The sequence below is a fragment of the Cynocephalus volans genome, chromosome 15 (genome assembly GCF_027409185.1).
Source record: "Cynocephalus volans isolate mCynVol1 chromosome 15, mCynVol1.pri, whole genome shotgun sequence".
NCBI classification, from domain to species: domain Eukaryota; kingdom Metazoa; phylum Chordata; class Mammalia; order Dermoptera; family Cynocephalidae; genus Cynocephalus; species Cynocephalus volans.
In genome coordinates, this window is record NC_084474.1 from 93,181,239 (window position 1) to 93,195,441 (window position 14,203).

General features: G+C 39.3%; 1 protein-coding gene across 17 annotated transcripts in view; it reads right to left on the reverse strand.

Annotated features, from left to right (window-relative positions):
- PTK2 (protein tyrosine kinase 2) overlaps positions 1 to 14,203 on the reverse strand; it is a 299,259-nt gene that overhangs the window by 136,885 nt on the left and 148,171 nt on the right. For all 17 annotated transcript variants that reach the window (XM_063079415.1, XM_063079414.1, XM_063079413.1 and 14 more), the window contains one exon: positions 9,126 to 9,180. In XM_063079415.1, coding sequence (XP_062935485.1) covers positions 9,126 to 9,180 — 55 coding nt within the window. The remainder of the gene's footprint in view (positions 1 to 9,125; positions 9,181 to 14,203) is intronic.

Consider the following 14,203-nt stretch of genomic DNA (forward strand, 5'->3'; position numbering starts at 1 on the left):
CAACACCAAGTTGAGGGTTAAGATCCCCTTACCGGTCATCTTTAAAAAAAAGAAATGATTAAAGATACATGCAAAGATTCAGCAATAAAGAGACTCATTCCAGAAATGTTTGGGCTGGTTACATAAATTATGGTGTATCTATCTACCTAATCAATATCCTATTCATCCCTAAAAACTGCTTTGTAGAATTTACTGACATCAAAATGCATATATTGTTACATGAAAAAAGATAACAAAATGGTCCATATGTAAAGTACAAATGGCTTTAAAAGGAGAGAGCACATGAGTGAGAATTATATACAGATGGTCCCCAAGTTAGGACACTTGGATGTAACGATGGAGTGACAGACATTCAATAGAAACTGTACTTCGAATACCCATACAACCATTCTGTTTTTCAATTTCAGCACAGTATTCAATAAATCACATGATATTTTCAATACTTTATAAAACACAGGCTTTCTGCTAGATTCTGTCCAACTGTAGGCTACTGTAAGTGTTCTGAGCATGTTTAAGGTAGGCTAGGCTAGCTAGGTAGCTTAGATGCATCAAATGCATTTTCAACTTACAGTATTTTCAACTTACGATGGGCTTATTGGGATGAAACTTAGGAGCATCTGTATATACACTGCAAGCCCTGCTAAGTACACACAGCATGCACACATGAAGGAGCTAGATTAACTATGCTTTTCTTTTCCCCCGTGTGGTGGGATGATAGGTGGTCTTCTGGTCTTTTTTTTTTTTTGCTTATTTGAGTTTTCTGCTTATACATATGACCTTCTGCATAGCAGAGGGAAGTGCTTTCCAGGCAGCAAGTCCCCATTCCACGGTGTGTGGAGCAGCCTGAGGAGGCCAGTGGGCAAGGGCCACATGATGCAGTCTGAGGAAGAGGAGCTAGAGAACGCTGGCCACAGCTGCTATGGTAAGCACTCAGCTTTTAACTGGGAGATGCCAAGTCCTCAACGGCTTTGAGCAGAAGAGTGACGTGGTCTAACTTAGGTTTTAACAGGGATACTCTGGCAGCTGTGCTGTGAACAGTATGAAAAGAGCAAGAGACCGAGCAGGAAGCTCTTCAGATAATCCAAGCAGGAGGTGACAGTGTGCCTAAGTATGGAAGCAGAAAGGGGGTGAGAAGTGGTTAGGTTCTGTATTTATTCTGAAAACAGAATCAAGAAGATATGCTGGCACGTAAGGGTTATCATTGAACTGAAATGGCAAAAACTGGGAAGAGCAGGTTGGAGGGTGAAGGTCAGGGAGTATATTAAGAGATCAGAAATCAAAGCAGAGGTGACAATGAGGCTGTTGAATGTAAGAGGCCACTGGAGTTCAGGAGAGAGGTTCTGGGTGGCTCAGCACACAGAGGTAATCAAAGCCAGGAGAATGGAGGATGAGGGGTTGAGGGAGATGCATTAGGTGACCTGCTAATCTCAGTGTGTCAGGGAGATGGGCAGCAGTCAGGGTCCCAGGCTGAGATGAACCAGGAGAGTGTGGCCTACTTTCGTGGGGCCACAGAGGTGACAGCCTGCCTGGAGTGGTTTGAAAGTCCCAGTGGGGTCAAAAAATGACTGGATCTGGGACACCACAGAGAGTGAGCTGGAATGATAGGAACTATGGTCACGGAGTAAGATACACAGAATTAGGCCTGCAGTTACTGGAAATGAAAAGGACCAGAGTCAGAGGCTCACGTAAGACAAGATTCCTGGAAGACAAGAGTTCAACTAGCCAAGAGAGCAGGACATTGGAGATTACCTAAGCCATGTGACTTATTTTAAAAACCTTGCTCTGCTCTTGCACACAGAGGGTTGGGAAGGGTTGGGAAGAGTGAAAGCAGAAAGACTAGTCAGGTTAGTGTACCAGGCAGAACAAGAAACACTAGTGATGCAGACCCCAAGGTGGTGGTGAAGAAGAGAAACAGGCACCTTTGGGACATTTGGATGATTATATGTGGGACAGAAGAAAGGCGAGGAGTCTTAAGATGACTAGCTTTTTTGGATGGAACAGACAAATTGAACTGACAGGCTTGGTGAAGAAAATAAAGTCTTGTCAATTCTGGACGTTTGTGATCCTAAAGTCTTCCAACTTAAACCATTAACTAGACAGCTGGATGCCAGTTTGGAGCTCAGAAGAAGGCAGGGCTGGTGGAAGAAACTTCAGTCACCAGCTGAAGTACTTACAGACATGGAACCGGATGGTACCTGCAAATAAAACAGAGACAGGAAAGAAGAGAGGGCCAGAACCAGATAGGCTGGCCAACAGCTGGTTTTAACTAGGGTTGCAGTTTTGACAGATGAGTATGATAAAGAGTGGAACAAGAGAATTACATCTATTTTGAAAGGACTAATTACTGTTTTAGATCACAGAAACTAAACTGACAAAAGAAATAAAACAGGTTTCACATTAGCAAGGTTTGACTATAACATGTCCTGCACAGATAATGAACTGGTCAGCCTGGGATGCTCTATGAAGAAAAGTCTGGCAAGCATATTTTTGAGAATGTCCATCTAAGCACTGGCTATGAGCAAAGGGACTGAAAAAGGCCACTCTTATCACAGGGATAAGTCTGACAGAATTGAATAGCTGCTCTGACTCCAGTCTTTCCAAGCATCCTCTGGTTATGACCACCTATGAAGTTCTGACTGTCTACCAGGAGAGTACAGACTGGACATGGAGATTACAGTATTGTCTGTAGCTGCTCACAAAGTATTTTTCTCACTGTAAATTAACAATATAGTGTCTTCAGAGTTTACTGAATGTAAACCAGTCCCTAAGAAGTAGGTCTGCTCCACTTTGGACCCAGAATGAATCCACTAAGGCAATTCTATTCTGTGCCTGGCACTTGGAATATTGAAGAATCAGAACAGATACTTTATCCTTAAATAGCAAGAGAAAGTTTTCTCATATTCATTCATGGTATAGGAAGAACGGTATAATTCTGTGGGCATAATTCTTTTAGGCATTGATTAAAACACACTCATTAAACAACTGTGCCAGAATAGACATTTGCAGACCCTTCCATGGAAATGAAAAAGACCAGAGTCTATGTCTTCACAATGACCCCTACATAGTAGATACTATTTTTCATGTATTAGTGAACAAAGACTCAGAAAGGTTGAGTGGGATTCAAATCCAGTACTGTTTGAGTTCTTTTTATTAGCTATGTGACCAGCTCAAGCATATCTTTCTCAAGCGCTCTTCCAGATAGCACCAGAAAAAAATAACCAACACATCCTACGGGTCTTATCTCACCTTGAATGTAGTTTTAAACACGGCACTTATGTAAGCTACTTGTGGGTGAGAAGGGAAGCCTGAGTTGTCTTGCTACCTGTAAGAGTGAGTCCCACAGATGAAACTCAATTACGTGTTTAAGAATGCATAATTGCATGACTCTCCCATAACATCTTGGATTTTGGCAACTTCTCAAATAGACAAAATGGACAAATGAAATCTGGTTCTATCCTGTAACTGAATGAAATTTCACCTTCTAGCATGTAAGTGAGAAATAATTCATACTTCTTTAGTCATAGAACATGCTGCCTCAATGTGCTGATGTTCTATCATAAGAAATGCTGCCCATCTCTTAAAAAAAAAAAAAAAAAAAAAAAAATGCTGCCCATCAGCGAGTAGAAAACAAGCACAGCAAAAGCCCTGGAATAACTTAAAACTCTTGAAGTGTACACCAAGTAGAATATGGTAACAGCTACAAAGAATGGTTGTGAAACGAGCACAGGGACAAGAACACAATGGCAAATCATTTTTATTAACAGTAATAAAAAGTTGATATATTCATTCATGACACTAAGAGAAGTATTTTAACTCAGATAAGTCTTGACATGCAGAGATTAAAAATTATGTGAAAGAGATCCAGAAAAAAAAATCACTTCTCTGCTTTGTACCTAATTCCCAACCAGCTGCTTGTTTATAAACTATTAGCAAGAATACTATACACAAGCACCTATTCATTCGATGTTTTTTAAAATTTGTTACCTAAAATAGATTATTCTATGAAGTAGTAAAGATGGAAGTCAAGGAACTAAAATCTCCTCCTGATCTACTGCCTACCTGACAGTTCCACTTGGATTTCCCACAGACATGTAAAATCATATCATGCCACTAAGAACACTGGACATGCTGGCATGCTGCACCTGACTTACTACCACTCTACCCCTCTGAACCTACCCATTGCGTCACTCTTCCTCCTGACCTCCTCAGTCTTAAGGCACCTCAAGTCAGTATCCATGTAGCTGAATAGATCACTGTCAGTCCCACCCACTTCTGCTTCTGCTGCAACATTTTGTGTCTTGACTACTAGCACTAGTGACCACTTAAGTGTACAAGGCAAAAATCTGAGGCCAGACCTAGTTCTTCTCCCTCCTCCCATCAGATTGACAGCTAAGTCCTGTTCCACTTTATACCCTTAACATTCTTCAAATGTTAACCCAACAACTCTCTACCCTGTCTCCTTTAAATTCAAGACCTCATTATTTTTCTTAGCAACAGTGTCGCCTGATGAATAAAAAATATGAAAGAACTTGTGCGATGTTCTCCTACAAAAGGGATTGAAGCCATCAGGCCTGTGCTAAATAAAGTGTCAATCAGTTTGGTCTTCTTTTTCCCATCTAAAATTCTGTTACAAATGGAATGTATATGGTAGTAAAAAACTAAACTGTTCACCCTGATAATTTAATCTGCTGGGAAACTTCTGAATAACTAGGCAAATATGTTTGAAAATAATAACTATGCATTGTTAAAAGAAAGATGGTCTGAGCTCTAGTTTTACTGTATTTGTCTCATTCAGTTGATGTGGAGGGAAATGTGTGAATTTTCTGCAGGCTGCTTTACCTGAATCATACTGCTTGTACACACTACCAAGCTAAGAGACAGGAAGTCACAGTGATGAACAACAATGACAAAATCAATAATCTCAAGCAGCTGAAGTAGAAGAAGATGATATTCACTCAGAGTTAGTTTCCTATGGACACAGAAACAACTCTTGCAGTCCCCACCAACTAAAATGGGGCACTTGGCCAGGAGTGTAACCATGCTTTCTTATGGTCCGTACTTAAATGTGACCACTAAGAGGACTGTGAGTTCCAAACCCATAGTGTTCAACATGCGACAAGAACCAGAAAATCTTTGCTGCCTGAAAGAAGCTCCAAAGTTAGTTTTCATAAGAAGGATAACTTTAGAAAGCATGGGGCCGAGCCCGTGGCGCACTCGGGAGAGTGCGGCGCTGGGAGAGTCAGCGATGCTCCCCCAGTAGGTTCGGATCCTATATAGGAATGGCCGGTGCACTCACTGGCTGAGTACCGGTCATGAAAAAGACAAAAAAAAAAAAGAAAGAAAGCATTAGTTCTTTCCTAATTTCTCAATGAGGAAAAAAAAAAAATCACAAAATTTAACCTCTCAGAATCTCTTGATATTGATCAGAGTACACTTCCAGAACTGGTAAGAGCAAGCAAGATGGTTTTCACTGCATTTCAAGTTTCAGCACCTGCTTTGTGTTTGCCTAGATTTGGGAGACAAGGAATCTACGCATGTACCCTATTCAATTTTAAACCAATTCATATGCAGAGAGAAAATTACTAAGAATGTGATACTTCAAATTGAAGCAGTATTAGGTTGAACCATCCGAACTATTGCTATTCAGCCATGTTGAACTACAAAAATAATTTCATATTAGTCAACCTAATGATTATCAGATGTTGCTACCAACAATGGATTCCTAGGGCTTCCCAGATGAAAAGGTTATAATGTAATGCTGAGGATAATTTGCAATAATAGTAAGCTGAGAAAATATTATTAAGGAATAAACTTATCTACCTACCCACCAAATGCTGAATACAGATATATTAACAGTGAATGCAAAGAGTGCTTCTTTTTCCTCGTATCTACAGGGCCTGTACCAGAGGATGAGCTTTCCAAGCAGAGTCCAGGACTCATTCTCTCTGGCATTCTCCACTCAGATCCTAGCACACAGCAGATGCCAGGAATTCACTGCTGAATAACTATACCAAGCCATGCATTTCTGTGCTTGTCAAAAATACTAAGTCTGAAATGGTCACCTGTTGATCACAGAAATGAAAATGATGACTATTTCCTCTAAGAGTAAGTATTCCTGATAGCACTCCAGGAATCCAGTTTATTTTATTATTTGGGAATTGGATTCTTCAAAAAACTGGTAACTATTGATCTCAATATTTCTAGTTCTGAAATTAGATTTCTACTGTGAATTATACTGAAATAATTTAAAATTTGCCTATTCTGACTTACTACCAAATTTGAGGTTTACAGCAGAGCTGCAAAGGCAGTACAGGGAATTCCCTTGGTACCTATCACTCAGCTCCTTGTGAAAACTAAGAAACCAGTGTCCGTATAACACTATTCACTGAACTACAGACACAATTCAGATTTCACTAGTGTGTCCACTAATGTCCTTCTCCTGATCCAGATTCTACACTGCATTTACTCATCTTGTCTCCTCAATCTCCTCCAGCTGTGACAGCTTCTTGGTCTTTCCTTATCTTCTATGAGTTTGATACTTTTGAAGAGTGATCAGAATTTTGTAGAATGTCCCTCAACTTGGGTTGACTTACTAGTTTGACTGGTACTGTGATTTAAAGAATGTGTCTCCAGCACTAACAACAGAGAGACAGAATTTTTAAGTATCTTGCAAATTATTCTTAATAACTAAGACACATACAACCCAGATTCTGGTTTTGACATCAATTATAGCTAATTCAAGTTTTACCATATATATGAATATAATAAGGTAATCTTTCAACAGTTCAATGTAAAAGTTAATTACAAACAAACCTCTAGAAATCTAAATGTAAAGGAAAAAGGCAGGTAAAACAAAATGACTTTTAGAAAAACAAATGTATTAGGGCCGAGCCCGTGGTGCACTCGGTAGCGTGCTGCGCTAGCAGCGCGGCGACGCTCCCGCCGCGGGTTCGGATCCTATATAGGAATGGCCGGTGCACTCACTGGCTGAGTGCCAGTCACGAAAAAGACAAAAAAAAAAAAAAAAAAAAAAGAAAAACAAATGTATTGACATAGCCTGTTTCAGATAAAATGTTAATTGACATAGCCATTCTATAGGGCTATTCAAGAAGAAACAAGAAACTGGTGTGAATTTTTTGTTAGCTGAATTTTCACTGGTAATAATTTTGAAGAAGGACTATCTGACCACCACCTAATTTGTACTGTAGTTGTTATGCACCGTACGGACATATATTTATACTGGAACCATATTCCACCGAAGTGTGATGGCAATCAGTACAATGTTGAAAGAATTAATGTAGAAGATGAGGAAATCTTGGCCTAAGGATATGAATTCCCGATTAGGCTATTTAAGAAGCTAAATATACATTATTTGTTTTACAAAGTTACAACGATTTTCGTTGTAGAAGGAATTGTAGAATGCTTTATACTTTAAAACCAACACTTTTATATTTGTTTTTCCCAGTAGATTAACAAGAAGCTATGTGAGAACAGGAGGGATATTATTACCTACTGGACTCAGGAAGAAGTGGTGACTAGTTAGTCCCCACAGTCCTATTCCTGATGGGTTCAAGAGTGAGCAGGACCCAGATATATGGATGTAGGGTTTTTGTCACAGATTGCATTTAACAAATTATACCAATGCTATGACCCAATGACAGTCAACAGAACAGAGTTGACTGTGTACAAAGAATAGACAGCACAACTGCCAAGAAACTCTTGTGTGGAAATGCAACTCAGATGCATGCAATGAAAACTGCAGAATTTTGCATTTGATCACCAGTGTAATAAGGATGATCCTCAACCTCCTCTTCAACTAGATAACATTTATTGAGTTCTTTTTCTGTTGGTCATTCTAAGACTTTACATACATTAAGCCATTTAATTCTAAGAACCCCAGGTGTCAGAAATTGGTTTTATCCCCGTTTTACAGATGTGGAAACACTGAAATACACAAAGATTAAGTAATTTGTCTAAGGTCACATGTGATTCACATTGGTAAGGTCAGGATTTCCACCACGGCAGTTTGGCTTTAGAGCCAGTTTTCTGTACCAGTATGCTATATTCTCTCATAATGTATATCTTATCCTGCCTGGGCTGCAGTTGATGGGATGTAGAATGCAAACTTTGTATAATAAAAAAAAAGAGCAGTAACAGCCACTGTTTATGAATTGCTATGTGACAGGTATGGTGGTATGTAATCTATATATTTATCTGTTAAACAGTCACATCAACCCTACAAAATATTGTTTTCTTCATTGTGGAAATAAGAAACCAGGCCCAAGACCATGAGGCTAGCAAATGGTAAAGATCATCTGAGCCAGACTCTGTGTTGTCCGAGTCTATGTATATCTGTAGCACTTGAAGTTTTAACATGTGTTCTAGATTGCCTGGGGGAACCACACTTCAGACTGCTGCTGCCTCCCTGCCATTCTCTCTGCTGCAGTGGGAACTACAGGGAGGGATAAGAACTGAGGCTCTGCCAAAGTAATTAATGCAGACGAGCATCCTCATGGTTGAAAAGGAGAAGAGCCAGCCAGTGGCTCACTTGGGAGAGTGTGGTGCTGATAACACCAAGGCCACAGGTTCAGATCCCTATATAGGGATGGCTGGTTAACTCACTTTGGAGAGCGTGGTGCTGACAACACCAAGTCAAGGGTTAAGATCCCCTTACCGGTCATCTTTATTTAAAAAAAAAAAAAAGAAAAGAAAAGTAGAAGGCAGACCTCTGGAATGCACTGATATGCATGCATACACATGCAATATTCATGATTCTACCACTACAATTCTTTTATGTATTGGCTCGTTTTCTTCTGTATGTCAAAATGAGACTGTCAAGACCCAGGTTGACAGGGACAACTGTGCATGTAACTTTTTTAGCTTTGTACTTAGCTGAGTATCACATATAATCAAGACATGAAACCATGGTTTTGTGAGAGGAAGGTGTACCTATAAAAATCTATTTACCATTGATATACCTAGAATAACTGTCAGCTTTTTACATTATAGCTTTTACATGTAAGGGAGAATACTACATCATTTTATTTTCCCAAAGCAGTTTACATTGGGGAAAAGGTATTCGCATAATTTTGTTATTTGATTATGATAAAGGAGACTCTAATTACCTTGACAGAATCCAGTAAACTCTTAGGAAAAAATCGCTTTAAACCAACATCTTTTCTGAAATATAAAAAGAAGCATATTAACAAAAACACACCACCAAATCAATTAATATAATGACATACTTGCAAGAACATAAAAGCACTTTAAATTATTTACCCTTCCACATATTATTCAGGAAGGAAACAAGAATAGTAATTCTCCAATTTACCAACATATTCATGGAAGGGGTGGGACAAATTATTTTCTAGATGTGTACAGAAACAAGAATAAAGTTGGTTTAATTAGAAATCCTTTTGGTTTTTTTTACCCTTCTCATTGAAAACCCCTCTAAAATATTGCCTATTAGCAAGTTACAATGTATAATAAAACTGTTCTTTTTTAGATATTGCTTGGTTATCCTTATAAACATCAGTTTGAAGTAGGTAATACTGTATTTGTAGACAAAGTAGCTGACCTGATTAGGAGAAGATTCAGGATATACCTTACAAGTTTTTCAAAAAACAAACGCCTTGACTATTTTTTATAATAAACTTTTTTAAGGGACTCATTCACCTAATCAAAGTTTATCATCTCAGTTCCATTTAAGGAAAAAAAATACAGAGAAATTAAGTGATTTACCCCAGGTCAAAGTCTCAATGTGTAGAAATGTTGGAAATCCCAGCAATTTTCTTCAAGTCAGGCTACAAAATTAATCATTACTACCAAAAGCCTCAAAGCACTCTGGCCAAGAAATAGACTGGAAAGAATAAATAGCTCATTTTCCTTTCTAGTACTTTGGGTACTAAGTTACCCAGATGTTCTGGTCACTAGATGGCACTTGTGCACTAGGAAGATGAAATAATGCCTTTACAGACATAAAGGAATGTCAGGAGCTACAGGGAAAATGTAAAAGGATTAAGAAGGAGAAAAGTGAAATAGAGGTATCTTTTCAGAATCACAGAAGGAAACAATGAACTGAATAAAAGTATCAAAAAGCAGGTATGACTTCTTCATTCATAACTATATTAGTGGGCATTATAAACAAAAACACAGAAACCATGTCAGGGTTTATATGGTTGATTCTATATCTAAACATTTTAATTCCCTATTCTAATATCTAACCAGTAGCTAGTATCTAAACCAATGAACTCCTTTCTTGCTAAATCCAAAATCGGTCTCATTTGTCATTCTTTTTTATTGTTATTATTATTATGCACACTACATGCTATAATTTTCTTTCTCATTTTCTATGACATACTATTTTCTGGCTATACCTACCAGTTAATCCATATAACTCCTAGTTTTCCATTTCTCTCTAACCCCTTTCTTTTGAAGTTCCCTTTTTTACCTTTTCAGAGCTGCCATTACCTGCTCTGATAATTGGATATGAAGAGGAAAAAGTGTCCACCCAAGTTCCGCCTTTTCATGTTCCTCCTTAAGAAACACAGGGTCTTTGCATTTTAAGGACTTTGATGCTAATAACTACTGGGAAGTAGCAAAATAAGTACATAAAAGAAAAACAAACACCCTAGAATCTCTTCTGCATTATCCTGAACATTTTCTTCCCCATCTTCCTGTTCAGACAACTATTCCATAATAAAAAGCATTTACATATCAGAGAGTTCTGGATTTGAATCTGAACTGCGCCATGGAATGGATTTAGCTATTAACACCTGTGAACTTCAGCTTATCTACTTGTAAAATGGGGATACAAATTCCTACTCCATACAGTGGTACTGAGGATTAAATAAAATGTGTTTATAAAGTCCCTAGAATTCTAAGGGGGCAATTTCCTTTCATCTGGAAAATCCCTTTATGTCCAGAAAGTTTTGGTCCATATGCTTGACATCCTGTTGCTTAGCACAGAGGGAGGAGTGACCTGATCTGAGGTTTGCAAAGAATACTGGGCTCCTGCTCCCCCTCGCAGCAAACACTGTGGGGGGAGGGAAAAGGGGAGGGCAGGTGAGAGAAAAGCTCTGACAGTGGTCTGGGCAAGAGACGGCCAGGGTTTGGATGAGGGTGGGCAGCACAGATGGAGAGAAGTGGTGAGATTCAGGAGATACTGTGGACACAGAACCAACATGAGGTGTGAGGAAAGAGGGGTGAGAGTCCTGACTCCATGTATGCAGAAGGGGAAGGTGGGTGGGCACCAAGAGTTCTGTGTTAGACATGAGGCTAGGCGAACTACCATGCGCTCCTGGTGGGAATTTCAAGAAGGTGACCGGCCATGCCAGTCTTTGATTGAGGGAAAGACCAGGGCAGGGATGTGCCCTTCCTCACTGTGAGGCTGTCAACTGCTATCAGTCAACCCAGTCACACATCTATTTCTCTCAGAGCCAGGGGGAAAGTAGAGAATTTGTCATTCTCATTTCTGTCACAAATGGGAAAATTAAAGATGGACCAAGAGGACTATACATTTCAAGAAAAATGAAAGAGAGGATATTTCTTTGTAAAAGTAAAGACTAGGTATTACTTTTACTTCAACGGTAAAGCTCCATTAAGAAAAAAAAGAAAGCTTAAGGCCAATACTTAGCATGTATGCAGTCTCTTTTTTTCCCAAATACTTTTGAGTAATAATGAATTTATAACATTTGTCCGTATGTTAGAACTCTGGAGAGAAAATAAAAATGAGGCTGAAGTACAGAAAATCACGGAAAAAATTCGACAACGACCCTGAATACATTTTAATTTAATCAAGAAGTCAATGTTCTTAAGCTTTGTGGTAGAAGACTCTGCAAAGCACCTAAGGTATTATGTTCAAAGTTTTTAGGGAAAGCCTATTAAAAGTATCTAAATTTAAAATCTCTCTTAGGAAACCAAGGAGAGACATGTAGGCCGTCCCATTTTTAATACAAGGTCGTTTCTCTCCAGCTTGTGTGTCTGGCACTGGTGCACTCTAATCTGAGGTAGTTTAGCCTTGTGTGGCATAAAATTTCTTTGAGCCCAAGTGTGAATAAAACAATAAATACGACTTATATAATAAACAAAATATAACTTCTGGCCTTTATTATGATAGTTCTTTACTATATTATTAACTGTCACATGGTATATCTATCCTAAATGCATTTAAACTCATTTGATAAAAAACCAGCTCACGTAAAGTTTTTAGAATACTACCAAACCCCAGATCCCAAACCTAAGCATCAGTTTACTGGATTCCCACATCAGTTCAGAGGAACCTTTTGAACCCATATACAAATGACAGGATATTAACATTAGGTTAGAGCTGTGCTGTCCAACACAGTAGCCACTAGCTATATGTAGCTATCTACTCTTAAATTAGGGAAAATTAAATGAATAGATAACGTTCCCAGTTGCATTAGCTACATTTCAAGTGCTCAATAGCCCTGTGTGGCTAGTGGCTACCGAGCTGGATAGGGCAGACACAGGACACCTCCACCATTGTAGAAAGCTGCAATGGGCAGGACTGAGCCAAAGCAGTGAATCTAGGATGTCAGACACCCAGACTCTCTAGGGCTTGGTGATGTGCACCCAGAAGCTCTTCAGTAAAGGGAGGGATGGGTGAAGTGGATGGACGCTGGGTATAGGCGCAAAGGTACCATGGGGACAACCACATGGGTTCCTGAATTGTTCAGGACAACTGGGGGAAGGCGTCATGGTGGGGTGAGGGAGAGCCCTGCCACAATGATGCACCACCTGGGCAATGGATCTTACAGGAGAGAGGTTACCTTAAAGAGGGCACCTTTCATTGGGACTGCCTATATATACGTAGCAGGGAGCTTCTAAGCATTATTGTTCCTATTTCTCTCTCAGGAGTTGCAAAAAGAGTTTCTATGATCTGAGCCTATTTCTTAAGATTCAAGTTATTCTGATTTGAAGCTACAAAGAAAGAGAGGCTGTACTTATTTACTTCCTCACTGAGAGTATACAACATACTGGGCACTGTATCAGATCATGAGGTAGAAAATTACTACAATATGTTCCCTTTTCTCAAGTGAGATACTTACATAAACAACTAACTACACCATAGTGTGAAAGGGGCTATAAAATAAGCATTCAAAGTTAATAAATTTAGCTGTTGAAATTTAGGGTTTTGGGGGCTTAAAATTATTTTGTGATCAATTTTAAACCAGAACTCTCTTAATGTTTAATTTACATCTGTCCCTTAAGTGAAATACTTAGACCTTGCTGACTAATGGGGCCTCCTTTCTTTTTCCCTTCTGTTAAACTCAAAAGCCCTTTCATCCTCTCTACTGATTCCCACTGCCAGCCAGTGTTTCTGGAAATCAGAACGCTCATGCTTGGAGAGCTTTGCCTTTGACATTCCATGTGTGACAACCATGCACCTTGTACTCCCTGACATGCCACACTGTCCGCTCACAATGGCCCAGGTAGGAAGGCAGTGTACTGCAGGACTCCTCTCTACTCACGTCTGCTCACTCGCCAGGATGGGCACTCTGCCACTTACTCGGGACTGCTGAGATAGTCCTAGCCTTTGGTCATGTCCTGCGCATGTGCATTCATGTCCACAAACCCAGAATACAGTAGGCTTTGAGGGGCCTCAGAAGGAAATAAGCTTTATTTTCACACTAAAAAGGAACTAAGCATATTATAAGTGAATTCTTATGTCAAGGAAAAATTTATTTCTCCTGCAGCAATATTTCTAAGAAGACTCCAACCTTGTCTGGTGATCCTGTTTAACTAATACTTTGTGGACATAATCCCTCAAATATTTAAAATCCAAGCCAAAAACCAATCAAAACTATAAAATATAATTTAAACGTGCATTTCCATGTAGTATCTCTAGCTCATCCTCTCTTCAAAGCTCTCAGAATTGAGTAACTGTAATTTAAAATCTGACAAATGTTAAAATTATCTAACTGCAGTAGAAATTGCCCCTTCATCCTTGGTAATAATTTATCTTTTGGCCAGGTGCAGTGCTGAGTTTACCAGCCTCTCTAGTAGCTGGGTGTAGCCATGTGATTATGTTTTGGCCAATGTTTCTTTAAGGGAAAGCACTATATACACATCTGTGTCTTCAAAGGGAGAGAGAAAGAATATCCATCTCTTCCTCCTTCTTGGGGGCTATAGTACACATGTGATAGGTAAGGTCCAGCAGCCATCCTAGGCCAGGAGGTGG